The 23,253-nt window shown below is 67.2% G+C and overlaps 2 protein-coding genes across 6 annotated transcripts in view; one reads left to right on the top strand and one right to left on the bottom strand.

Annotated features, from left to right (window-relative positions):
• Positions 1-19,381, top strand: part of PIEZO1 (piezo type mechanosensitive ion channel component 1 (Er blood group)) — a 24,981-nt gene extending 5,600 nt beyond the window's left edge. Inside the window, exons 2-51 of one of the 3 annotated variants that reach the window (XM_063334829.1) lie at positions 1,643-1,738; positions 2,998-3,120; positions 3,510-3,552; positions 3,655-3,817; positions 4,801-4,939; positions 5,097-5,310; positions 5,549-5,714; positions 5,937-6,041; positions 6,153-6,237; positions 6,325-6,416; positions 6,505-6,765; positions 6,836-6,947; positions 7,102-7,280; positions 7,359-7,507; positions 7,705-7,884; positions 7,961-8,049; positions 8,622-8,779; positions 8,854-9,030; positions 9,169-9,294; positions 9,384-9,584; positions 9,679-9,883; positions 10,012-10,116; positions 10,492-10,645; positions 11,191-11,434; positions 11,592-11,688; positions 11,805-11,973; positions 12,057-12,146; positions 12,282-12,370; positions 12,581-12,652; positions 13,106-13,206; positions 13,286-13,373; positions 13,699-13,776; positions 13,877-14,049; positions 14,128-14,249; positions 14,346-14,507; positions 14,581-14,839; positions 14,918-15,106; positions 15,367-15,661; positions 15,799-15,925; positions 16,008-16,155; positions 16,245-16,459; positions 16,594-16,752; positions 16,830-16,977; positions 17,079-17,267; positions 17,354-17,446; positions 17,575-17,747; positions 17,844-17,966; positions 18,067-18,146; positions 18,272-18,470; positions 18,594-19,381. In XM_063334829.1, coding sequence (XP_063190899.1) covers positions 1,643-1,738; positions 2,998-3,120; positions 3,510-3,552; positions 3,655-3,817; positions 4,801-4,939; positions 5,097-5,310; positions 5,549-5,714; positions 5,937-6,041; positions 6,153-6,237; positions 6,325-6,416; positions 6,505-6,765; positions 6,836-6,947; positions 7,102-7,280; positions 7,359-7,507; positions 7,705-7,884; positions 7,961-8,049; positions 8,622-8,779; positions 8,854-9,030; positions 9,169-9,294; positions 9,384-9,584; positions 9,679-9,883; positions 10,012-10,116; positions 10,492-10,645; positions 11,191-11,434; positions 11,592-11,688; positions 11,805-11,973; positions 12,057-12,146; positions 12,282-12,370; positions 12,581-12,652; positions 13,106-13,206; positions 13,286-13,373; positions 13,699-13,776; positions 13,877-14,049; positions 14,128-14,249; positions 14,346-14,507; positions 14,581-14,839; positions 14,918-15,106; positions 15,367-15,661; positions 15,799-15,925; positions 16,008-16,155; positions 16,245-16,459; positions 16,594-16,752; positions 16,830-16,977; positions 17,079-17,267; positions 17,354-17,446; positions 17,575-17,747; positions 17,844-17,966; positions 18,067-18,146; positions 18,272-18,470; positions 18,594-18,843 — 7,454 coding nt within the window. In that variant the 3' untranslated portion in view covers positions 18,844-19,381. Of the gene's footprint in view, positions 1-1,642; positions 1,739-2,997; positions 3,121-3,509; positions 3,553-3,654; positions 3,818-4,800; positions 4,940-5,096; positions 5,311-5,548; positions 5,715-5,936; positions 6,042-6,152; positions 6,417-6,504; positions 6,766-6,835; positions 6,948-7,101; positions 7,281-7,358; positions 7,508-7,704; positions 7,885-7,960; positions 8,050-8,621; positions 8,780-8,853; positions 9,031-9,168; positions 9,295-9,383; positions 9,585-9,678; positions 9,884-10,011; positions 10,117-10,491; positions 10,646-11,190; positions 11,435-11,591; positions 11,689-11,804; positions 11,974-12,056; positions 12,147-12,281; positions 12,371-12,580; positions 12,653-13,105; positions 13,207-13,285; positions 13,374-13,698; positions 13,777-13,876; positions 14,050-14,127; positions 14,250-14,345; positions 14,508-14,580; positions 14,840-14,917; positions 15,107-15,366; positions 15,662-15,798; positions 15,926-16,007; positions 16,156-16,244; positions 16,460-16,593; positions 16,753-16,829; positions 16,978-17,078; positions 17,268-17,353; positions 17,447-17,574; positions 17,748-17,843; positions 17,967-18,066; positions 18,147-18,271; positions 18,471-18,593 lie in introns of those variants that run through there. The other 2 variants (XM_063334828.1, XM_063334830.1) reach the window with 2 other exon arrangements.
• On the bottom strand, positions 19,304-23,253 carry CTU2 (cytosolic thiouridylase subunit 2). Of its 3 annotated transcripts, XM_063334832.1 has the most exons (15): positions 23,123-23,253; positions 22,518-22,592; positions 22,069-22,147; positions 21,930-21,989; positions 21,794-21,854; positions 21,494-21,603; positions 21,139-21,416; positions 20,926-21,061; positions 20,664-20,795; positions 20,459-20,550; positions 20,273-20,364; positions 20,096-20,183; positions 19,949-20,015; positions 19,814-19,872; positions 19,304-19,729 (listed from the first exon to the last, which is right to left on the bottom strand). In XM_063334832.1, exons 1-15 carry the CDS (start codon positions 23,200-23,202, stop codon positions 19,666-19,668), a joined length of 1,473 nt encoding a protein of 490 aa, XP_063190902.1. In that variant the 5' UTR covers positions 23,203-23,253; the 3' UTR covers positions 19,304-19,665. The 3 variants fall into 3 exon arrangements, with proteins under 3 accessions (XP_063190902.1, XP_063190901.1, XP_063190903.1); XM_063334831.1 differs by lacking the exon at positions 22,069-22,147 and having other exon boundaries at positions 21,494-21,854; XM_063334833.1 differs by lacking the exons at positions 22,069-22,147; positions 23,123-23,253 and having other exon boundaries at positions 22,518-22,580.

The raw sequence follows: 23,253 nt of genomic DNA, 5'->3' as shown, positions 1-23,253 counted from the left end.
CATGGGGTCAGTGCCAGGATGGGGGGTGCCGGTGGCCCTCGAGGCTGGGGGTGAGGGGAGGCTGGCTGGCTCCCACGTAAGCCGGAGCGCGGCTCGCCCACGCGCCGGGAAGGCTCCTCTCAGCCCTGTCGCCGCTGGCGCGGGAAGGGGAATATTTGCTCCATGAGATCATGGTTTGCCGAAACGTAGCCAGCAACCCTCGGCAGCGTGCGGGGAGGTGACGCGTCCTGGGGTCACCGCGGAGAGGTGGCTGGCGCGATGGTGGTGTCGGTGTCCCCCCCTGCCCCCCCCCAACCCGTGGTTGGGGGCTGTCTGCACTCCCCGGGGGAGGGAGGCAGCTGGGGACCCTGCTGTGGGGTCGGGGACCGGCATTAGCCCTGATGGGTGCCGCGTGGAATGTGCCCCGGGCTGCCGGGTGCGTTCCTGGGTGCCTCCTCTCCCACCGCCCCCGCGCCCTCCAAGGATCCCCTGCCGTTCCTGGGGGGGCTGCACCGTGTCCCCCCAGGCCGCGCCGTCCTTTGCCCCAGGATGTGCTGTCCCATTGAAGCCTCGTAAACACAGGAAGGGCCGTGCCGGGCTGGTGATGCTGAGCACGTCCCCTGGCGCCCAGCCTGCCCCCAGCCCCACGGGGCCGTGGGCTGCCCTGTCAGCCCCCACTGCCTCACCCAAGTGGGGTGCCAGGGGGAGCAGGTCCCTGGCCACGCAGAGCTGGGGTCCCCAGCGCCCGTTCCCTGTGGCTGTCCCCTCCCTGGGCTGCCCCAGAGGGATCCCCCCGACCCAGAGTGGCCAGGCACTGATTTGGTGGGTGTCCCGCAGCGGCTGTGCCCGTCACCGTGGCCTGGTGGCCGCAGGGCTGCCCCATGTCTGGTCCCAGGTCGCGCCGGTGCATGTGCCCGTGTCTGTCACCGCTCGCCTGGTGTGTACATGCAGCCGATGGGAACGCTGCGTCCCCAGCCGTGGTGGCAGCTGCCCCGGGATGTCCCCGCCGTGCGGTCCCTGTCCCCGCCGGCGGCAGCTCCGCGGGGTGCTGGCTCAGCCCCGCTCCCTGCCCAGCTCCTCCGACGGTTTCACGCCTGCAAACAAGCTGTAATTTAGGTCTAAAAATATGCGAGGGGGAAGGTGGTGAGCTGGTGGCGTGCCCAGAGCGGGGCTGGGTGCAGGTGAGGGGCTGTGCCACCCCCGGGGTGGCTGTGGGTGGGGGTCCCAGCCCGGTCATGGGTGTCCTGGCTCAGTCGTGGGGGGGCCCTGCAAACTTTGCAGGAAAAACGTGGAAATGCAGCAGATTTTGCTCATGGCTCTTGTCTCCCTGTCACCCCACGTATCTGGGACCACTGGTGTGTGTGTGTGTCCCCCTCCCCGTGCCACCCATGTGGGTCACAAGGACTGACCCAGCCCGGGCTCCTGCCCATGTCCCTCTCTTCCCACTGGCATTTCTGGGGGACTCAAGTCCCTGCCTGGGACTACCCATCGTTTTGGGGTGTCCCTCCCCTCCCGCTCGGGCGTCCCTCGCTGTGCAGTTCGGGGTGCCGTCCTGGGGGATCCCCGGGGCGGGGGGATACAGCCGAGGAGCCTGGGGGGGTGCGGCACCCCCCACCCAGTGCCACATCCCCGGCACTAACCCTGCCCCTACCTCTGCCCCCAGCCTGCCTCTTCCGCTTCAACGTCCTCTCCCTGGTGTACCTGCTCTTCCTGCTGCTCCTGCCATGGTTCCCGGGGCCCACCCCGCGCTCGGCCGGAGGTAAGGGGCTCAGCCTGGGGCACGGGGACCGGGCAGAAGGGTGGGCATCATGCGGGCAGCTCCGTCCCGGGGAGGGGGGGAAGCCGGGCAGCGCGGGGGCTGTCAGCCGCTCTGCGGCAGGTACCTGCCCTCCTTCTCCTGCGGTTTCCCCCCAGCTGGGCAGCGTGGCTCCGCGTGGCAGCCTCCCTCTGTTAATTATAGCCCAGCGCGGCTATTAATAGGCCTCCCGCTCCAAAACGGTCAGTTTTGAGCCCCAGCCTTATTAACCAGAAACCTCAGGGCTGGGCTGTGCCCTCCCAGGGTGGGCAGGGATGTACCACCAGCAGCCCCTCCGCCCTGCCCGGGCACGTGGGGCACGTCCCCCCGCGGTGGGCATGCTTTGGGGGGGCGCAGGGGGTGCATCCCCCACGGCGGCTGCATGGGAGCATCCCCTCCGGCGGGTGCACGGGACGTGTCCCCCCATGGTGGGCACAGGGTGCCCGTAGCCCTGCTGTCTCCCCGCCCTCCGTGCCAGGCTGAGCCATGCTGTAACGCAAGCCGGCAGCGCTTGGCACGGCCGTGGCTAAAAGCTCTGCCCTCTGAATATTTCATGGGCTCGCACGGCCCCGGAGTCCGGACGCTGCCGAGAGCTTTCACGCGGATTTACAGGAAAAAAACAAGTGGAGGGAGAGTTTTTGGCCTGGGGCCGCCCACCGGCCGGTGCGCAGCTGCGGTGGGCTCACTGCCTGCGCCGTGGCCAGGAAAACGGGCGTGCGGCCCGGGGAGCTGGGTGGGATGGGGGCACGGCTGCAGCTGGTGGAAGGTTTGACGGGGCTCGCGGTGTGGGGGACCCCCTGGCACCCACCCGCAGCCGCCCCCGCAAGGCATTCCACCAGGGATTGGGATGGGAATGGTGAGCTGCATCCCGATGCTGGTCCCGCTGCAGTGGGGCTGGGAAGCGCGCAGTGCCAGCTGGGTCGGAGGGTGCTGCAGGGGCAAGGGAGGGTGGGAGGGAGTGTGGTTCTGGGGCCCTGGCTCCCTGCATTGCCCCGTGCCTCAGTTTCCCCAGGAATGCAGTAGAAAGAGTGTTCTTAGGCTGTGCTGGGCGCACGGTGAGACACGCAAGGTCCTGGTGGGACCCTGTCTCTGGGGCAGACCCCTGGCGTCTCTTGGCATGGCCACGGTGCACCCCTTCCCAGCTCTTCCCGGGGTTGCTGGGGATGCTGGTGCTCCTTGGTGTCACCCCGGGTGATGGCTAATGGGGTGCCCGTGTCTCGCAGGTCACACTGTCCGCCTCCTCAAAGCTCTGCTGGGGACCAGCATCCTCTTCCTCCTCGCCCACTTCGTTTTCCAAATATGCCTGTACACGCTGCCCATCCTGGACCAGCTGCTGGGGCCCAGCTGTGAGTACGGGGTGCCAGGGCGCCTGCCATGGGGGTGCCCACGCCTGCCCTCCCCCTCCTGCGCCTCTGCTCTCCCAGGCGTCACCCTCTCCCCGCAGTGCCCCGCGGCTGGACGCCCAAGGTGGTGACATGCGGGTGCGGGGATCCCATCCTGCTGCGTGCTGGGGGGCTGCTGAGGCTCTGCGGGGTCCCAGCCACGTGCCCAGCACCGGGGCATGCTGTGCCACGCCAGGGTGCCCGCTCGGCGGCCGCTGCGCTGGGCACAGACCCCGTCCCGGGCCCCCATGGGTGTGGGGTGTTCTTCCCGTGGGGAAGCCCCTGCTCTGGGTGGGCTGGGAGCCTGCCCGCACGGGGTCTGCCAAACTCAGCGCCTCCCTGCTTCCCCGCAGGCAGCACCTGGGAGGTCCTTGCCCGGCACATCGGGGTCACCAGGTAAGGGTACCCTGGCGGTGTGGGGCTGGGGGGATGGCAGCGGCGGCGGGGGGACACCCCTGAGCCCTCCCCTGCCCCACTCTCCTCCTCCCACCCCCCCAGGCTGGACTTGAGCGACATCCCCAACTCGGTGCGTCTGGTGGCGCCCGACGTTGGCATCCTGCTGGTCTCGTCCCTCTGCCTCTGCCTGTGCCGCCACCTCGTCCCCAAGGCCGGTGCTGTCGCCCGCAGCCGGAGGCCGGAGTCCCTGGAGCCCCCTGAGCGGGTGAGAGCCAACCCTGCCGCCGTCGGCAGCATCCCACCCGCCACGTCCAGCCTCTCCGCGGCATGGCGACCGGTCCCTGTCCCCTCCCCAGGGAGGGCAGCCCGGCACGCAGAAGCTTGGCATGGGGACATCCCTGGTGGCCAGGGACCCAGGTTGGGGCAGTTTTGGCCGAGCGGGCAGCGGCGGAGGGCTGGGTCATCGGCACGGCACCTCGTACGGGGCTGGGGTGACTCAGCCGCGGAGGAGCGCCCGTGTTTGCTCCCGCGTTGCTATAGGGATCCCGGCAAACAGCCCGGCCCTACGGCACCGCTTGATGCGGGGCTGCCCGACGGTGGGGGGAGCGCGGTGCCCGGACCCCCAGGCTCCAGCTGGCACCGCCGCACCGAAGCCCCTGGGCTGAGGAAGGGCAGCGGGGTGGGCAGTCGTGGGATGCTGGCGCCCAGCTTGAGCTCGCCGGCAGGGCGCAGGGCTGGGTGCCGTGCCGTGCCAGCGGCAGGGCACCAGGACACTGTGCTCGTGTGGCACCGGTGTCACCCAGGCAGACACGACCCCGAGTCGATGGCACCCCCCAGCTCAGCAAACACCCCTCGGGGCTCAGCCCTGTCTTGGGGTGCTCGCCTCTGGTCCGGGCTGTCGTGGTGGGCGCTCGCCTGCCCGGCTCCGGCCGTGGCCGGGCTGTAACTGGAGCGCTGGACCATGCGGATGCCTTTGCTGTGAGAGTGGGGCCAGCGCGGGAGGCAGCCTGGAAAAAAGCTCAGTGCTGGGAACCCGGGTGCCGGCGCCAAGAAAAACAGCCGCCTTTCGGAGGCGCTTTCCAAGCGGCTAATGAGATAAACACAGCCAGGTGCCGGGCTGCGCGCCCGCACAGCGCCGGGCAGGGCGCCCCGGCCGTCCATCCGTGCTCTCCCTCAAGTGGGGAAACTGAGGCACGGTGAGCAGCAGTCTGAGGCCGCCGCGCTCACACCGTGCTCCTCGCCTGGCAGGGGGAAGAGCAGGACGTGGAGCGGCATGGTGACGCGGCCGACGGGGACACGCCGCTCAGCACCAGGCTGCGGGTGACGGCTCACTGGCTGCTCTGGCTGGCCGGGAAGGGCCTGGCCATCCTGCTGCTGGCCTTGGCCGGTGGGTATGGGACAGGGGGTGACATGCAGTGAGCCAGGGAGGGTCAGTGGCCACGCTGCTGGGGAGGATGCTCGGTCCAGATGATGCTCGGCCAGGGGCTGCATGGCCGGAGGATGCTCGGCCGCGCACTGACCGCCCGCGGGGCACTGCTCCCCAGGGATCACCCTGCCCTCCGCCTCCTCCAGCGTCTACTACCTGCTCTTCGTGGGGTTGTGCACCTGGTGGGCCTGCCACCTCCCCGCCAGCCGCCTGGCCTTCGACACCCTCTGCGTCCTCATCGGTGTCTATGCGGGCGGCCACCTCCTCTGCCTCTATGCCTACCAGACACCCTTCGTCCAGGGGGTCTTCCCGCCCCCCACCATCTGGGCACGGTGAGTCCCGGGGGAAGGAGCCGTGCCGTGGGTCTCCGTGATGCCCCGGTTGAGTGGCCAGCCCGTCGCCCTGCTTGGCCCCCGTCCTGCTGCCAGCTGCGGTGGGTCCCCGGGGAGGGTGGCCAGAGGCTGCCCAGTGAAGCCGTGTGCTGTGCCAGTGCTGGGATGGTACCGTGGCTGGCAGTGGGGGTCCTGGCTCAGCGGGGGGGTGATAACGCCACCCGCTTTGTCCTCGCAGGGTGTTTGGCTTCAAGGACATCATCCTCTACCGCAACTGCTCCTGGCCCAACGCCCTGGTGCTCAACACCGACCACCCCTGGCCTGTCTATGCCAACCCCGGCATCCTGCTCCTGCTCTACTACACCGTGGCCACCCTGGTGAAGCTGCGCCGGCTGGATGCCAGGGTGAGGGGCTGCGGGGCTGAGCCAGACCCCATGCTGATGCCCAGCGTGCCCTGCTGCTCTCACTGCCCCAGCACTGGCATGGGGGGTTGCCCGGTGGAAGGGGGCTGGGAGGCAGTGGGGTGCCCGTGGTTGGGGGGGGTGGCTCGGCAGGGGGACAGGACATGATCCTGCTCCCCCAGCGGCTGCAGCGGGGTGCCCTGAGCTGGCTCCTGCCCCTCACAGAGAACTGCGGCACCGGCACAGCCACCGGCAAGGTCCCCGGAGAGGGAACTGGTGGAGCTGGAGAGCTGGCCCAAGGACACCGATGGCGTGGCTGAGGACACCAAGGTGGGTTTAGGGGGGTGTGCCCCCCCTGCAGCAATGCCTGAGCTGTGGGGAGCAGGTGCGGGATGCTCTGGGGGTGCCGGGGTGGGCTCTGAGCCCTCTCTGCCCCCCCAGCCCATGCTGTCCCCCAGCACCGGGAAGCCAGGCGCCGGGGCTGAGAACTGCACCATCCACGTTATGGGCAACTCGCCGCAGCCGGGTAAGTCCATGCCCACCACCGCCTCCCCCTTCCTGTGGCCAGCCCGTGGCCCGGGGGGTGGCTCACGGTCCCCCTCCCCGCGGCCAGGCAGGAGGCGTCCGGCGGAGCGGCTGCCCCTGCACGCCTTGGGCCATGTCATCATGAAGCAGAGCTATGTCTGCGCCCTCATCGCCATGATGGTAAGGGACAGGGGCCGGGGGGGGATGAACATGGTGGGCACCTCCTGGACCCAGCCCGGGCGAGTGGCCGCATCCTGCTTGCCCGCAGGTGTGGAGCATCACCTACCAGAGCTGGCTGACCTTCGTGCTGCTGCTCTGGGCATGCCTCATCTGGACGGTGCGGAGCCGGCATCACTTCGCCATGCTCTGCTCGCCCTTCCTCCTCCTCTACGGCATCGCCCTCTGCAGCCTGCAGTACGTCTGGGGCATGGATCTGGCCCCCGAGCTGCCCACCCGCGTCGGCTTCATGAGCCTCAAGCAGCTGGGGCTGGAGCACCCCACATATCCCTGCTTGGACCTGGGGGCCAAGGTAAGCTCGGTGTCCTCGTCCCTGTCCCCGCTGGCACCCGGCTGTCCTCGCTCACCGCCTGTCCCCGCAGCTCCTGTTCACCCTCACCTTCTGGCTGCTGCTGCGGGAGTTCGTTAAGGAGAAGCTGCTAACGAGGAGGTCCCCAGCCACCCCGCTCCTGGAGGTGACCGTCTCAGACGCGGGTGAGGGCTCCTGGTGTCCCCCAGCCAAGAGGGACTCTGCGCCGGGCTGAGCGTCCCTGGGGTGCGAGTGCCCGGATGCAGGCAGCTGCCGGGGACCGGGGACACGCGTGTGTCCCCCCGCCCGGCTGCCTGCAGCCCCCTCCCTGCCTTGCAGAGCCCAGCCGGCAGCGGGACATTCTGAAGGCCCTGGGGGTCCTGGTGCGGGATTTCTACGCCAAATACTGGATCTGCGTCTGCGCCGGCATGTTCATCGTGGTGAGCTTCGCCGGGCGCCTCGTCGTCTACAAGATCGTCTACATGCTCCTCTTTCTCCTCTGCCTCACCCTCTTCCAGGTAGGGGGTGCCAGGGACCCCCTCCCCGTCCCCATCTCTGTCCCTGTCGTGGCCCCGCTGATGTCCCTGTCCCCGCAGGTGTACTACAGCCTGTGGCGCAAGGTTCTGAAGGGCTTCTGGTGGCTGGTGGTGGCGTACACCATGCTGGTGCTCATCGCCGTCTACACCTTCCAGTTTGAAGACTTCCCCATGTACTGGAGGAACCTGACGGGCCTCACCTATGAGCAGTGAGTGTCCATGACCCACCGTGGAGTCCCTGCCGCTGCCAGCCCTGTGGTGGCACCAGGGCATGGCCCAGGGATGCGTTGCACAAGGGGAAACTGAGGCACGAGGGAAGTTGGGGTTGAACCCCGGCGTGCCGGCTCGATGCCCGTGCAGGGTGGGATGGATGCGGCCCCGCGCTGACCCTCCCCTCCCTGCCCAGGCTGGGCGACCTGGGCCTGGAGCAGTTCAGCGTCTCCGAGCTCTTCTCCAGCACCCTCATCCCAGGCTTCTTCCTCCTGGCCTGCATCCTCCAGCTCCATTACTTCCACCGGCCGTTCATGCACATCACTGACCTGGACCACATCCCCGCTGCCACCCCGTCACCCTGCCACATCCCCAGGTAGGGCCCCACGCTGGGGTGGCTCCTCCCCTGCACCCCAAGACCCCATCCCTGCCCTGACCCCTCCACCCCGCAGGCCTGAGGAGCTGCATGGGAGCCGGCTCCTGCGGGATGTGGCTGCTGCCGACAGCGCCGAGACGGGCGACTCTGACACCGCGTCACAGGGTACTGGGCAGGGATGGGGTGGGATGAGGTGTCCTCCGAGGCAGGAAGGGGCTGGGGGGTGCAGGGATGGATTGGAGCATCCTCCAAGCCGGGAAGGATCTGGGAGAGTAGGGAGATGGGATTTGGGTGTCCTCCAAATGGGGGAGGTTACAGGGATGGGTTGGGGCATCTTCCAAGCCAGGAATAGGCTGGGGGGGTGCAGGGATGGATTGGGGTGACCTCCAAGTCTGGGAGGGGCAGGGAGGGTGCAGGGATAGCTTGGGGCATCGTCCAAGCCAGGAAGGGGCTCAGAGGGCACGGGAATAGTTGGAGCGTCCTGCAAGAATGGGGAAGGTATGGGGATGCATCAGGGTATCCTCCAAGCCAAGGAGCTATGAGGGTAGGGATATAGATTTGGGGTGACCTCCAAGCGTGGGAGGTTGTGGGAATGGATTGGGGTGACCTCCAAGCGTGGGAGGTTGTGGGAATGGACTGGGACGTCCTCCAAGTGTGGGATGATACGGGGATGGGTTGGTGTGTCCTCCAAGCCAGGGTGGCTGCGGAGGTGTCCGTGACAGTCCGTGTCCCCACAGTGCCCACCAAATGGGGGCTGGTGCTGGAGCGCCTGATCGTGCTGGGCTGGACCTTCTCGGACACGCTCACCCGTGGGCAGGTCTTCGTGAGGCGCCTGCTGGAGCTCCACATCCTCAAGCTGGTGGCCCTCTACACCGTCTGGGTGGCCCTGCAGGAGGTACCAGCCTCAGGACCCCGGGGTGGGGGGGCTTGGCCGAGCACCTCAGGGTGCTGATGTGGCCACTGCCCCAGGTATCGCTGATGAACTTCTTGCTGGTGCTGCTGTGGACCTTCGCCATGCCCTACTGCCGCTTCCGCCACATGGCCTCCTGCCTCTCCACCGTCTGGACCTGCATCATCATTGTCTGCAAGATGCTCTACCAGCTCAAGATTGTTGACCCCAGCGAGTACTCCAGCAACTGCACTCAGGTGCCTGGGCGACCATGCTGGGGGGGTTGCCCGGTCCTTGGGGTGCTTGTGGCCGTGCAGCGGGGGTTCCCTGGCTGGAGGTGGGGTCTGGCGGTAGGGGCGAGGGGCGCTGATGCCCGGTGGTGCTTCCCTTTGCAGCCCCAGCTCAACGGCACCAACCTGAGCCCGGAGGAGATGGGCAACTCCACGCTGTACCGTGGTCCCGTGGACCCTGCCAACTGGTTCGGCATCCGCAAGGGCTACCCCAACCTGGGCTACATCCAGGTGGGCATGGGGACACCCCATCTGCGGGGACCACGTTGGGGGATGCTCAGTGGCGTGCCATGGTCCTGAGCACCCCCTTGTCCCCCCAGAACCACCTCCTGGTGCTGCTGCTGCTGGTGTTCGAGGCGGTGGTGTACCGGCGCCAGGAGTACTACCGCAAGCAGCACCAGCTGGTGGCCCCCGTCACCGAGACCATCTTTGAGGACATCTCCCGCGAGCACCTCGACCACGGCCTCGGCAGCTGTGCCAAATACTTCCTCAATTACTTCTACTACAAGTTTGGCTTGGAGGTGGGGAGCGGGTGCTGCGGGGGGGGGGTCCCACCGCTCGCAGCACCCCAGGGCTGAGCATCTGCATTCCCCACCCACCCCACCCCCTCCCCAGATCTGCTTCCTGATGACGGTGAACGTGATCGGGCAGCGGATGAACCTGATGGTGATCCTGCACGGCTGCTGGCTGGTCGTCATCCTGACGCGGCGTCGGCGGGCGGCCATCGCCCGCCTCTGGCCCAAATACTGCCTCTTCCTCGTCATCTTCTTCCTCTGCCAGTACCTGCTGTGCGTGGGCATGCCTCCCGCCCTCTGCGTGGGTAAGGGGCAGGGGGCACGGGGGGCACCTTTGCAGGGGTCAGGGAGGCGGAGGTCCGTGCGTGGGCAGGCTGCCCGCCCTGGGTAAGGTGTCGGGGGGCCGGCATCGAATGTGCCCGCCGCCCCCCAGACTATCCGTGGCGCTGGAGCCGGGACATCCCCTTCAACTCGGCGCTCATCAAGTGGCTCTACCTGCCCGACTTCTTCGTGCCCCCTAAGTCCACCAACCTCATCAGTAAGTAGCCCCCCTGCCCACGGGGCCCCCCGGTCCCTGGTATCCCCCTGGTATCCCCCCCCCCTCCAACCCCAGCAGCTCCCTGCCCATGGGGTACCGCATTCCCCAGCATCCCCCTGCCCATGGGGGTGCCCTGTCCCCCCACCCCAAGCCCTGGCAGCCTCTTGCCCATGGGGCACCCCAGGCCCTGGTATCCCCCTCCCTGTGGGGTGCCGTATCCCCCCCCTCCAGCCCCTGGCACCCATGGGGCAGCCGTAGCGGTGGGGGTCCCATCCTGCCCCAAGGAGGGTGAGCAGAGGGGAGGTGGGAGGGCAGCCGGGGGGGTTGGAGGAGCTCCCCCGGGCTTCTCCCCTGGTCTGAGCCATGTCCCCGCAGATGACTTCGTGCTGCTGCTGTGCGTGGCCCAGCAATGGCGGGTGTTCGAGGCCGAGCGCACCGAGGAGTGGCTGCGGGCGGCTGGCGAGAACGCTGACCGGCTCGACCTGGCGCGGGACCCCCACAACCCCACGCCCAACTTCATCCACTGCCGGTGGGCACCTGCGAGCCAGGGATGGGACGGGCTGGGGCACCTGGGACCATGGGGATGGGACCCTCCCCTGGGGTATGGGACCCCCTGGGGTATGGACAGGATGGGATCTGCAGGCAGTGGGACCTGCTGGGCTGGGATCCCCTAGCATGGGGATGGGACCCCACCAGCGCTGGGACCCCTTTGGGCCAGGGAAGTCCTCCCCCCTACGCTGGGCTGGGACAGGATCCGCCGCCCACATGGCTGGAACAGGAGCCACTAGGATGGTACCCCCAGGTCTGGGACAGGAGCACCCTGAGGCTGTGCTGGAAGGAGATGCGTTGGTCCGGGACACCCCTGGTGATGGTGCATGACCCCCATGGGCACTGGGACCCCATAGACTGGGACAAGGCACTTTGTCCCCCAAGATAGGGCTGGTGCGGGGATTGGGACCATACTGGTTTGGCTGGGATGTGGGGAAGCACCTTGCTGCACCCCAAAACTAAGTGGTGCCGAGCGTGAGTGCTGGGAGGGGACAAGGGTCCTTCTCTGAGTGCCCCATCCCACAGGTCATACCTGGACATGGCAAAGGTGGTGGTTTTCCGCTACCTCTTCTGGTTCGTCCTGGTGGTGGTCTTCATCACCGGTGCCACCCGCATCAGCCTCTTCGGCCTCGGCTACCTACTGGCCTGCTTCTACCTCCTCCTCTTCGGCACTGCCATGCTGCGCAAGCCGGCGCGGGCTCGCCTCGTGCTCTGGGACTGCCTCATCCTCTACAACATCACCGTCATCATCTCCAAAAACATGCTGTCGGTGAGGGCTGACGTGCCCTGGCCATGCAGCGTCCCCCGAGCTGCTCCTCAGGGCCACCCACCCCCTGGGCATCCCCTGGGGAGGGGTACGGGTGGCAGCACTGTCCCCCTCTCGCTGTGGCCGGGCTAACCCCATGCTCTGCCCTCTCTCCCCGCAGCTCCTCTCCTGCGTCTTCGTGCAGCAGATGCAGAGCAACTTCTGCTGGGTGATCCAGCTCTTCAGCCTGGTCTGCACCGTCAAGGGCTACTACGACCGTGAGTGCCGGCCTGGGGCTGGGGGGGGGGGTCTGGGTGCTGCCCTGCCTGCGCTGGTGGGGTTGGGGGTGCCGGTTTGGGCTGCTGCCTGACCTGCCCGCATCTCTGCCTGCCAGCCAAGGAGATGGGCAAGGACCAGGACTGCTCGCTGCCCGTGGAGGAGGCGGGCATCATCTGGGACAGCATCTGCTTCTTCTTCCTCCTGCTCCAGCGCCGCGTCTTCCTCAGCTACTACTACTTGCACGTCATGCTGGACCTCCAGGCCTCTGCCCTGCAGGCTTCCAGGTGGGGCTGGGGTCCTGGAGGGTCCCCGTGGGTGCTGGGGTGACAGTGTCGTCCCCCCCCTCACCCTCCCGCCGTCCCCACAGGGGTGTCGCGCTGTTCAAGGCCAGCACCCTGAAGAGCATGCGCTCCCACCGGCTAGCCGAGAAGAAGTCGCTGGCCCAGCTGAAGCGGCAGTGAGTGGGTTTTGGGGGGCACAGGGCAGCCCTGCAGCTGCCACCACCTTGGGGCACCCCTGTGTTGGATGGGGGTGCCCCTGGGGGGGGGTGGTCTGGGGGGGAGCGGGCTCCGCAGCAGCCTCTGCCTGGCAGGATGGAGCGGATCCGAGCCAAGCAGGAGAAGTACCACCAGGAGCGGCTGCCCAGAAGCACTGCCGAGGGGGAGGATGAGGCCAGCCCAGGTGAGAGCCAGGGGCTCCCCGCCTTGTCCCCTCCACCCCTCTGGGCACAGTATGGTGACCATGACCCATCGCCAACACCCGTCCCAGTGGAGCCTCTTGGAGCATTGCGGTGAACCCCCCTCCCTGCTCCCCTGGCTCACCCCCGTGCCAGGGGGTGGGTGCACCGAATGTGACCGTGCTCAGCGTCCCCCCCTGTCTGCTGTTCCACAGCACCCGGCAGCCCGGTGGACCCTTCCCGGCAGAGGGAGCGGTGGTGGCGGCCATGGTTAGACCACGCCGCAGGTACTGCCTCGGCACGGGGGCCATAACGGGGCACAGCCCCTCGGCAAGGTCCCTCCGCCGGGGACCACTAACACCTGCGGGGAGCGGTGGTGACGGTGCTTTCGGCAAGGTGACACTCTGCATGTCCCCCGACCCCGTGCTGGGCTGCAGGGCACTAACCAGGGCTTCTCTGCTTCCCAACGCTAACGGGGTGTTGGACTGGGGGTGCCGGGCTGGGTTTGGGATTACCGGCATTGGTTGCCTCCGAACGCCAGTGCCGGAGGGTTTGTCTCTAACGGAGATCCCCACGGGTGTCCTCGGCACCGTGCTGGCAGCGCCGTGTCAGGCAGAGAGCCTCGGGGAGTCGGCAGCCGTGCCGTGCCACCCTGTGCCATGCCACCGGTCACCGGTGGTGCCATGACACCCCGTGCCATGGCACCGGCCGTGCCGTGACACCCTGTGCTGCCCCGGCAGTGCTGCATTCGGGGGAATACTTCCTCTTCGAGTCGGACAGCGAGGAGGAGGAGGAGGCGATGCTGGAGGAGCCGCGGCCGGGCAGGCAGAGCGCCTTCCAGGTGAGTGTGGCCGGGGTGCTGGGGGGAGTGTCGTGGTGTCCGTGGGGCACTGACAGCCCCTCTTTCCCCCCGCCAACAGCTCGCCTACCAGGCCTGGGTGACCAACACCAGGACGGCGCTGCAGCAGCAGGAGCAGCCGGAGGCACCTGGTGCCGAGGTCACTGCAGGTGGGTCTGGCTCACCCCAAAATGGGGCTGAAAGGGGGGTAGGAGGGGGTGCAGCCGTGCCCTGTGCCTGCTGTTTGCCCTGGCTGCTGTTGGCGTCCCGTAATGGGGCATCGCCTCAGTGTGCGTGGACTCTCTGATGGCTGCAATGGGGTTGGGCACGAGCCGTGCAGCTCCCCTTTGGTGCCCACGCTGGTTTTTAAGCTGGATGGGGGGAAGGGCTGTGGGGTGATGAGCGGGAGAGCCCCACTGGGGACCAGGAACAACGTCCACCCTCTGCTGAGGTGGTACTACCCCTTCCCGGGCCGGGGGGTTCTGACCATTGCAGGGGACAGCGGAAGGAGAGAGGAGTTGGAGGCACCCGAAGAGGCTGAAGGCCAGGAGGAAGAGGAGGAGGAAGGCTCTGGTAGGTGGGCAGCAGGAGCACAGCATAAGGGAGTGCTGGGGGGGGGGTGCAAACAGGCACGAAGCGACCCCCCGCCCCGTCCCTCTCCTCGCCCTGGCAGAGCGGAGCAACGTGGTGCAGCGGGCGCTGAACACCCTGCGGTTCCTGTGGGTGCTGTGCCGGGCCATGGTGGACGGGCTGACCCAGTGGCTGGACGCCTGCACCCGGGAGCACGCCGACATGTCCAACGTCCTGCGCCTCGAGAGATACGTCCTCACGCGCCGCCTGGCCACGGTGAGCCCAGGGGACACGCCGGGGTACGGGGAGGGTGGTGGCAGCCCCGTGGTGGCGCTGACCCCCTGCCCGCTGCAGGGAGAGGATGTGCACCGTGGGGTCCTGGACGAGCTCTACCTGCTGCCACCGGAGGAACCCCCCGAGGAGTCGAGCCCGCAGGGGTCAGGGGGTGCGGACCCCCAAAACGGCGTCGCTTCCAGGCAGGTGCATAGATACCCCCCGAGGGGGCAGCCGGCAGCGCCGCGGGCAGGGGTCGGCAGGCAGGGGGCTCACCCCTGTCCCCATGCTGTCCCCAGCGGGCACCAAGGAGACACCCCTGCCCCGGAAGGATACCCGCTGCCCAGGGGCGGCCAGGAGCCGGTGATCTCGGGGTCCCGGGAGGAGGTGGCTGGGTCTCAGGAGCTCCTGGCCCTGCCCCAGAACCGGAGCCGGACGGCCAGCGAGCTCCTCCTGAGCAGGTATGGGGACGTGGGGACCGTGGGGCCGGGGCCGGGGGGTGGCAGGTCCGGCTCACCCCCCTGTGCCCCGCAGGCGGCTGTACTTCCCTGAGCTGGAAGAGTCCGAGAAGTTTTATCAGTCCCACAACCGGTTCCTGAAGCTGCTGCTGGCTGGGTACCGCTGCGTGGCCGCCCACTCCGAGCTGCTCTGCTACTTCATCATCATCCTCAACAACATGGTGACCGCCTCCGTCATCTCCCTCTTCCTTCCCATCCTCGTCTTCCTCTGGGCCATGCTCTCCATCCCCAGGCCCAGCAAGCGGTTCTGGATGACGGCCATCATCTTCACTGAGGTGGGCAGGGGATGGCTGGGGAGGGGACAATGCCACCCGGCCCCCGGCTGCCACCTGCTGACCCCAGTGTCCCCACAGGTCATGGTGGTGGTGAAATACCTCTTCCAGTTTGGGTTCTTCCCCTGGAACGGCTATGCCATGCTGGTGCGCAATGAGGGCAAGCCCTTCTTCCCACCCCGCATCCTGGGTTTGGAGAAGACCGACCGCTACATCAAGTATGACCTCATCCAGCTCCTGGCGCTCTTCTTCCATCGCTCCCTGCTGCTGGTGAGTCCTGGAGCATGCTCACCACCATGGGCATTGCCTGGGTGGGCATCCCCAGGAGCTGGAGATGCTCCTGGGGGTGATGGGGGCTCTGGAGAGCACCCGGTGGGCACTTGGTGGCTCTGCCTTGCTTCCCACCCAAGGCACCCATTGCTGGTTGGGTCCTTGGGGTGCAACGGGAGCCGATGCTGCAGGCTGGGGGGTGAGGTGCATGGGGTGGGGGGCATCAGGAACTCCATCCCCCTGACCGCCCTCCTTCCCAGGCCTATGGGCTGTGGGACCATGAGGAGGACCCCTTCCCCAAGAAGAAGGCAGAGGTGGAGCGGGTGGAGGATGAGGAAGAAGAGGAGAGGCGGGCAGAAGCAGTGTCCCCACCGCTGCCGGTGGGTGAGGAAGGGACGGAGGCGCTGGCAGAGCCGGAGCCACCGGGCGCAGCCGTGGGGCTGGAGCCAGAGGGCGATGCCGTGGGGCAGGAAGAGGGAACCAAGGCCACACAGCTCCGCTTCAGGAGGAAGAGGTGGCGGGGGAAGAAGAAGCTGGAGATGGCTCCGGAGGAAGGTGAGTGCTGATTCCCAGCCCTCACGCCCCAGCAAGGGGTAATGCAGGCGTCCCCCAGGGCAGAGGGGTGCTGGGGACGGGCGGGATGCGGCCCCGCAGGACCCTGGGCTGTCACCCATGCTGTGCCTCACCCACAGAGCATGGGGAGGAGGAGAAGGAGGAGGAGGAGAAGGAGGAGGAGGAGGAAGAAGAGGCAAAACAGAGCCATGCTCAGAAGAAGCTGAAGGCGTTTGGGCTGCGGGTCAAGCTCTTCTTCCTCACCATGTGAGTGCCCCGTGGTGCTGGTTGGGGTGAGGGATGTGGAGTGCAGCCCCCCCCGGTCATCTGTCCCCTCTGTCCCCTCCAGGGCGCAGAACATGTACCAGCCGGTGCGTGGATTCTTCTGGGACATCCTGCACACCCAGCACCGGGCAGCCACTGATGTCTACGCCTTCATGTTCCTGGCTGACGTGGTCGACTTCATCATCATCATCTTCGGCTTCTGGGCGTTTGGGGTGAGCAGGGGGTTCCTGCAGGGCACAGACCTCCGGCTCCCACCACGGGGTCAGGCTGGGCCGTATCCTGACCTCTCCTGCATCCCCAGAAACACTCAGCGGCCGCCGACATCACCTCCTCGCTGTCGGATGACCAAGTGCCAGAGGCCTTCCTGGTCATGCTGCTCATCCAGTTCACCACCATGGTCATCGACCGTGCGCTCTACCTCCGCAAGACCGTGCTGGGCAAGCTCATCTTCCAGGTCATCCTGGTCTTCAGCATCCACCTCTGGATGTTCTTCATCCTGCCAGCAGTCACGGAAAGGTACCGAGCATCCGCCAAGGACGTCCTCAAGGGCACGGCGTGGTCCTAATGTGGCACCTTTGTATCCCCAAGCCCACGTGGTGGCCCAGCCTGGCCAGAGAGGTGGCCAGAGGAGTGACACCTCCTTCCTGCAGGTTGTTCAGCCTCAACACGGTGGCCCAGCTGTGGTACTTCGTGAAGTGCATCTACTTCTCGCTGTCAGCCTATCAGATCCGCTGCGGCTACCCCACCCGCATCCTGGGCAACTTCCTCACCAAGAAATACAACCACCTCAACCTCTTCCTCTTCCAAGGGTATGGCACGGGGCCACGCGGACACCTGGGTGCCCAGAGGGTGATGTACCAGCCCCCTCTCCCTGTGTACCCCCCAGGTTTCGCCTCGTGCCCTTCCTGGTGGAGCTGCGGGCTGTCATGGACTGGGTCTGGACGGACACCACGCTGTCCCTCTCCAACTGGATGTGCGTGGAGGACATCTATGCCAACATCTTCATCATCAAGTGCAGCCGCGAGACAGAGAAGGTACGGCCCCATTGGGCTGGGAAGGGACCTCCAATAAGCCCCTCATTGCTTGGGATCCCCCCAAGCCTACCTGGCACCATGTGCTGTCTCCCCTCCCCCAGAAATACCCCCAGCCCAAGGGGCAGAAGAAGAAGAAGATCGTGAAGTATGGCATGGGGGGCCTCATCATCCTCTTCCTCGTGGCCATCATCTGGTTCCCGCTGCTCTTCATGTCGCTGGTGCGCTCCGTGGTGGGCGTTGTGAACCACCCCATCGATGTCACTGTCACCCTCAAACTGGGGGGGTACGAGGTGAGGATACGGGGAGGGGGTGCCGGGGTGCCCATCTCGGACTCCGGGGTCCCTTGCCCCACTGACAGCACCTTGTCCCCCCACAGCCGCTGTTCACCATGAGCGCCCAGCAGCAATCCATCCAGCCCTTCACCCCCCAGGACTACGAAGCTCTCACCAACGAGTTTGAGAGGCAGCCGGTAAATCCCCCCCAAACCCCCATCCTGCCCCATGGGGCTGGCAGAGCCGGGGAGGGGCGCCCCGGGCTGGGGGTGTCCTTGGGTGGGGGGCTGAGCTGTGTGTGTGTGTCGTCGTCCCCCGGCACCAGGTGGCCATGCAGTTCATCACGCTCTACGGCTACGAGGACATCGTGACGGCCCGCATCGAGGGCAGCTCGGGATCGCTCTGGAGCATCAGCCCCCCCAGCCGGGAGCAGATGCGACGGGAGCTGCAGAACGGCTCCTCCGACATCACCCTCCGCCTCACCTGGACCTTCCAGAGGTACCGCTGGCACGGTGGGGACGGGGCAGCCCTGCCTGCATTCCCCCCCCCCCCCACGCACACTCACTCAGCCTCTGCTGCCCGCTCTGCCCGCAGGGACCTGGGCAAGGGGGGGACGGTGGAGCACACCTTCGACAAGCACACCACCGACCTGCAGCCCGGCGCGCCCCAGCGCATGGAGCTGGCCCAGCTGCTGCAGGGCACCCGTGACTCCCCCGTGTGAGTGTCCCTGGGGAGGGGACACCCCCCCCCTCCATCCTCAGTGGGACGGTTTTCTTGTGTCCCCCTCCCTCCCCCGGCTCACCCCACTCTCTTGCAGGCAAGTGCCCAAACTCTTCCCCAAATACATCCGGGCACCCAACGGCCCTGAAGCCAACCCAGTGAAGCAGCTGCTGCCAGGTGGGTCCTATCGTGTCTCCCCCCTCTGCCTCCCCCACCAAAAAAAAAAAAAAAAAAATCAGTGTTGGGGGCACATCGGTGGCCGTGCTGTGCCCTGACGATGCCACTCCCCCCGCCCCCGGCAGATGGGGAGGACAGCTACTTGGATGTGGAGGTGCAACTGAAACGGGAGCGTGCACGTGCCGGCCGAGGAGGTGACAGCTTCTTGGAGTGGTGGGTGGTGCGGCTGAAAGAGGCCCCCCCACACGACGGCAACATCCTCCCCATGGTCATCTTCAACGATAAAGTCAGCCCCCCCAGCCTGGGCTTCTTGGCTGGCTACGGGTACGTGGAGGGGGTGCACGAGGTGAGGGGCGGGGGGTGGTGGTGGTGGACCACCTGGCTGCACCCCAAAAGGGGTGCGAAGCTGGGGGTGGGATACAGGATGCTCTCCCCCGGCCCTTGCAGGATCATGGGGCTGTACGTCTCCATCGTGCTGGTAATCGGGAAGTTCGTGCGGGGCTTCTTCAGCGAGATCTCGCACTCCATCATGTTCGAGGAGCTGCCCTGCGTGGATCGCATCCTGAAGCTGTGCCAGGACATCTTCCTGGTGCGGGAGACGGGCGAGCTGGAGCTGGAAGAGGAGCTCTACGCCAAGCTCATCTTCCTCTACCGCTCCCCCGAGACTATGATCAAGTGGACACGGGAGAAGGAGTAAGGGGAGGGGGCTCTGGGCCCCCTCCCCCTTCCCGGGGACATCACCGCCAATGCCTTAACCAGCCCCTCCCAAAGCTGGGGCCGCATCCTGCTGGGGGAGGCAGTGGGACGCAGGGTACTCGGCACTCGCTTTTAGGGAGGATGTTTTTCTTACGTTGCTTTGAAGCCGTCCGACCTGCGGAGACCACGTCGTGCCTTCCCGGGGCAGGGGGACAGGAGCTGCCCGCCCCTGCCCCCCCCACACACCTGCTGGGCACCCCTGGCTGTTGGGGAAGGGGTGGCATGGGGGCGGCAGGAGCTGGCCTGTGCCCCCTCCTCGCTCTCCCCAGCCCTGCTCCAGAACCAGGTTGAACTCAAAAGCAATAGCCCCCCAGGATGGGGGGCCCTGGGTCACGGCCCCCCCCAGCCGCGGGGTGAGGCTGGACGCCCCAGCTGGACTCTAGACACTCGTTGTGACTTTGTTTTTGGTTGTTTTGGTTTTTTTTTTATTAATTCAAATGGTTTATTTATACAGATATCTAATAAAAACAAAGCTGAGACCTCCCCGGCTGCTGTGCTGGGCTGGGGCGAGGGAGGCGCAGGGTGGTACGAGGGCCCTGCTGCCCCCAGGGGGGTACCAGCACCCCTGGCACCCACCGAATGGGGTCTGGGGGCTGTCCCTGCCCCCTGGCTGTAACCAAAACAGGGTGCAAAAGCAGCTGCCTGGGTGACAGGGGTCCTCAGAGGCTCTGGTCCCCCACCATCCAGGGACTGGGGGGGCCACCCTGCCCCAGCGGTGCCCCAGAGGGATGGGGGTCTGTGTCCCCTACCGTCCCCAGCCCCTTCAGCTCTTGCCGGGCTCCTCATCCTCCAGCGGGACCTCCTGGCTCTGCTGCTCCATCTGTGCCCTGCGAGGGATGGACATGGCGTGGATGGATGTGGCATCAAGGGCCGAGACAGGGGGGATGGGAGGGGACCCCGCTCCCTCCTACCTGCGGATCCTGCGCTGGGCCTCGGCACGCACGTAGGGTGGCAGCGTGGCGAGGGGGCCCTGCAAGAGAGGAGCCATGGGGATGGGGACACCCGACCCCAAGGAGAGCCGCCCTGCTGTGCCCCGAAAGCCTTACCAGTTCCTTAAAGGTGAGGCGGCAGCCGTAGCACAGCAGCGGGATGAAGGCAGCTCTGCTCTCAGCCCTGGGGGGACAGGGACCATCAGAGGTGCTGGCACAACGGCCCCGGTGCCAGCACGGCATCCCCCCTTCCCGCATGCTCACCCTGCTGCCGTGGCATCCTGGCAGCACCCGTCCCCCGCCGGCTCTGTCTCCTCCGTGATCAGCGTGGGCTCCAGGGCCAGCTCCTCCTCTGCAAGAGCCGCAGAGCAGGGGTGCGGCTGGGGGTGCATGGCCGCCCCCTCTTAATCCCCTGTGCCCGCCACCGCCCCCCTCACTCACCCCCGGCGATGTCCAGGGCGCACAGGCAGAGCAGGCAGCGCTGGGACTCGCTGCTCGCCTTGGCCGGAGCCGGGCTCAGCTTCTCGCCCGTCCTGCAGCCAATGTGTGGGGGGGTGAGGGTTCACCCTGCTCACCCCCAAACTGCCCCCCTCACCCCAGAGTGCCCTCGCGCAGGGGACGCCGTACCTGTAGACAGTGCTGATGGTGGAGGGGAAATCCTCCTGCAGTCCCAGGAGGAAGCGCTCTATCAGGCGATGGATGCTGGGCTTCTCCTGGCGCTGGGGGAGGGAGCAGAGAGGACAGGGGTGGGATGGCGGCGGGGGGGTCCCATCCCCATCGTGGGGACACAGAACTTGGGCTCCCCACTACAGGGGGCGGGGGACATCGCTACCTTGGTGGGGAGGGGTGGCGCGATGACGGTGGGGACACCGAAGAAGTGGTTGTAGAAGGCGATCTCCTTGGCCATGTACTCCCGCATGGGACGCACCACCATCACGTCACCGTGGCGGTTGTCCACAAAGCCCTGCAGGTGCATGGCTACCAAGGGACTGCACTACCACCAAGCCACAGACCCCTCCCGTGGCATTGTGTCACCCCTCCAGACGAGGACAGCCATCCCCAGCTCAGGGACAGGGTACCGGCGGGCTGCTCACCGTATCGACGGCGAGGAAGGCACCGCGACCCAGCGCTAGGTTGGTGAGAAGCTTGATGGCCACACGGGTGCAGCTCTCGCCCGTCATCACCTTGGTGTAGCCCCTGGTCCGGGCTGTCTGCAGGATGAGGTGGGTCCTGGGGGACAAGATGACGCTGGCTCAGAGCCACTACGCCATGCCCGGTGCCGATGCCGGGCAGGATCGGACCCTCACCGCAGCATCTGCAGCAGCTCCTCTCTTGCTGTCGACGTCTCCACGGCCTCAAAGAGCCGCAGCAGCTCCTGGGTGCGGGCAGCGATGGGCAGGCGGGGGGTGGGCGGGGAACCCACCGCGTCCTGGGTGCCGAGGTCAGGCAATGAGGTGCCACCATCCCCGTCCCCCTCCTGCCGCTGCTGCTGGATGAAGCCCTCCACGGCCTCCTTGTAGGAGGGGCTGGGCTTGCCGGACTTCTCCGGCCCTGGCTGCAATATGGATGCGGGCAGCTCCAGCGCCTGCGGGGCAGAGATAAGTACCAGGGGGAGGTTGGGGGTGGCCAGGCGTGTCCCCCCTACCCCTGCCACCTCCATACCTGCTCCAGGTGGGCCAGGTGATAGGGGAAGCCGGTCGCCTGCAGCAGGGTCTCCATGCGGGCCAGGCTCTGCTCCCGCTGTGCCGTGCTAAGCCCGCGCACCGCTCCCTCTGCAAGGCAGGGGGGCAGCGCCGGGGCCACCGTCACGGTGAAGAGGGGGCACCCACCCCATCCCCCGGGGTGAGGGGGACACCCCAGGTGGCAGCCCCCAGCCCTGACACGGCACAGATGGACACTACGCCGGGAGCGGGCAGTGGGGCAGGGAACAGGCAGCAAACGGGCAGCGGGACTAATCCTTACCATCAACGTAGATGAGGCTGGGGATGAAGCGGAGCTTCTTGGCCGTCTCCCGGCTGAGCCCCTGGCAGAGGCGCAGGGTGAGGGAGGTGGGTGAGCCGTGCCCCTCCCCGTCCCCCCCCATTGTCCCCACTCTCACCTCCTGGACCTGCCGGAGCATGGCGCTGGAGGCCGGCCCCCCCGACAGCGCCAGCAGCACCTGCGGGGACGGGAGGGACAGTCATCAGCTCCACTGCCACCACACGGGTCCTCCCAGCATCCCTGTCCCCCCCGAGTACCTTCTCTCCCGGGAAGATGACGCGGTTCTTGCCCAGCATCGCGCGGAATTTGTGCACAAAGTACTCGCGGAAGCAGTCGCTGCGGGGACAGGGCCCTGAGCCATGCAATGTCCCATGCCCCACACACTCCATGTCCCCGAGCCCTCTGTCTCTGAGCTCTGCTCTTCCCAAGCCTTGATATCCCTGAGATCCAATGTCCCCAACCTCTGATGTCCCCAAGCCCCGCTGTCCCGGAGACCCAGTGTCCCCAAGCGCTGATGCCCCCAAACCCCAATGTCCCCAAGACCTGCATCCCCAAGCTTGGATGTCCCCAAGCCCTGCTGTCCCCAAGCCTCGATGTCCCAGTGACCCAATATCCCCAAGCCCTGATGTCCCCAAGCCCCACATGTCCGAGCCCCGTGTCCCCACACACCGCAGCCCCACAGCCCCATCCCGTCCGGGTCCCTCACCGGCAGAAGGCGTCCCCGAGGCGGATGACGAGGGCGGCCGTGCCCTGCCCACACTTCATGCAGGGCCGCGGGTGGCTGCGGGGACACGGGCGGTCACCGGAGGGGACCGGACCTCGACCCTCCCCAGGGGCGGTCCCGGGCGGGGGGGTGCGCGGCGGTCCCGGTCCCTTATCCACCCCAGGAGATACCGCGGGCAGCACCGGGAGATACCGGGGAGGTGCCAGAGGAGCACCGGGGGTAGCACCGGAGGGGGATCGGAGGTGGCAACGGGGGGCAGTACCGGGGACGACACCAGAGGCAGCACCGGGGGGTACCGCAGGGATACCGGGGAGAGTACTGGGGTATATCGGTGACAGTACTGGGGGGTACCGGCGACAGCACGGGGGGATACCGGAGGGCTGCAATGGAGGGCAGTACCAGGGGCACCACCAGAGACAGCACCGACGGGTACCGGGGGCCAGCACCGGAGAGGGTACCGGGGGGATACCGGGGACAGTACCGTGAGGGTACCAGGTGGGTAGCGGCAGGGTACCGGGGACAGTGCCGGGGACGGTACCGGCAGCGGCCCCGGGGGGGCCAGCCCGTGTCCCGGGTCGGGCTCCCACCTGTCTGCCGGGAGGCGGCGGCGCCGTTCCGGTGCCGCGTCTGCCCCGCACCCTCCATCGTCTCCCGTCGCGTCGCACATGGCGGCCCCGTCCGGCCCCGTCCTGTTCGGCTCCGCTCCCGGCGCACGGCG

Source organism: Chroicocephalus ridibundus, chromosome 4 (assembly GCF_963924245.1).
Source record: "Chroicocephalus ridibundus chromosome 4, bChrRid1.1, whole genome shotgun sequence".
Taxonomy (NCBI): Eukaryota; Metazoa; Chordata; class Aves; order Charadriiformes; family Laridae; genus Chroicocephalus; species Chroicocephalus ridibundus.
The sequence above is the reverse complement of the archived record's forward strand: the minus strand, read 5'-3'. Positions and strand labels throughout refer to the sequence as shown.

Excerpts from the sequence above, each read along its gene's own strand:
- CTU2 (XM_063334831.1), bottom strand. The coding sequence starts at position 23,202 with ATGTGCGACGCGACGGGAGACGATGGAGGGTGCGGGGCAGACGCGGCA. Across the intron at positions 21,062-21,138 it reads GAGCTGCTGCAGATGCTGCG|GACCCACCTCATCCTGCAGA; the intron begins GTGAGGGTCCGA and ends CTTGTCCCCCAG. Across the intron at positions 20,551-20,663 it reads CGCCACCCCTCCCCACCAAG|CGCCAGGAGAAGCCCAGCAT; the intron begins GTAGCGATGTCC and ends TCCCTCCCCCAG.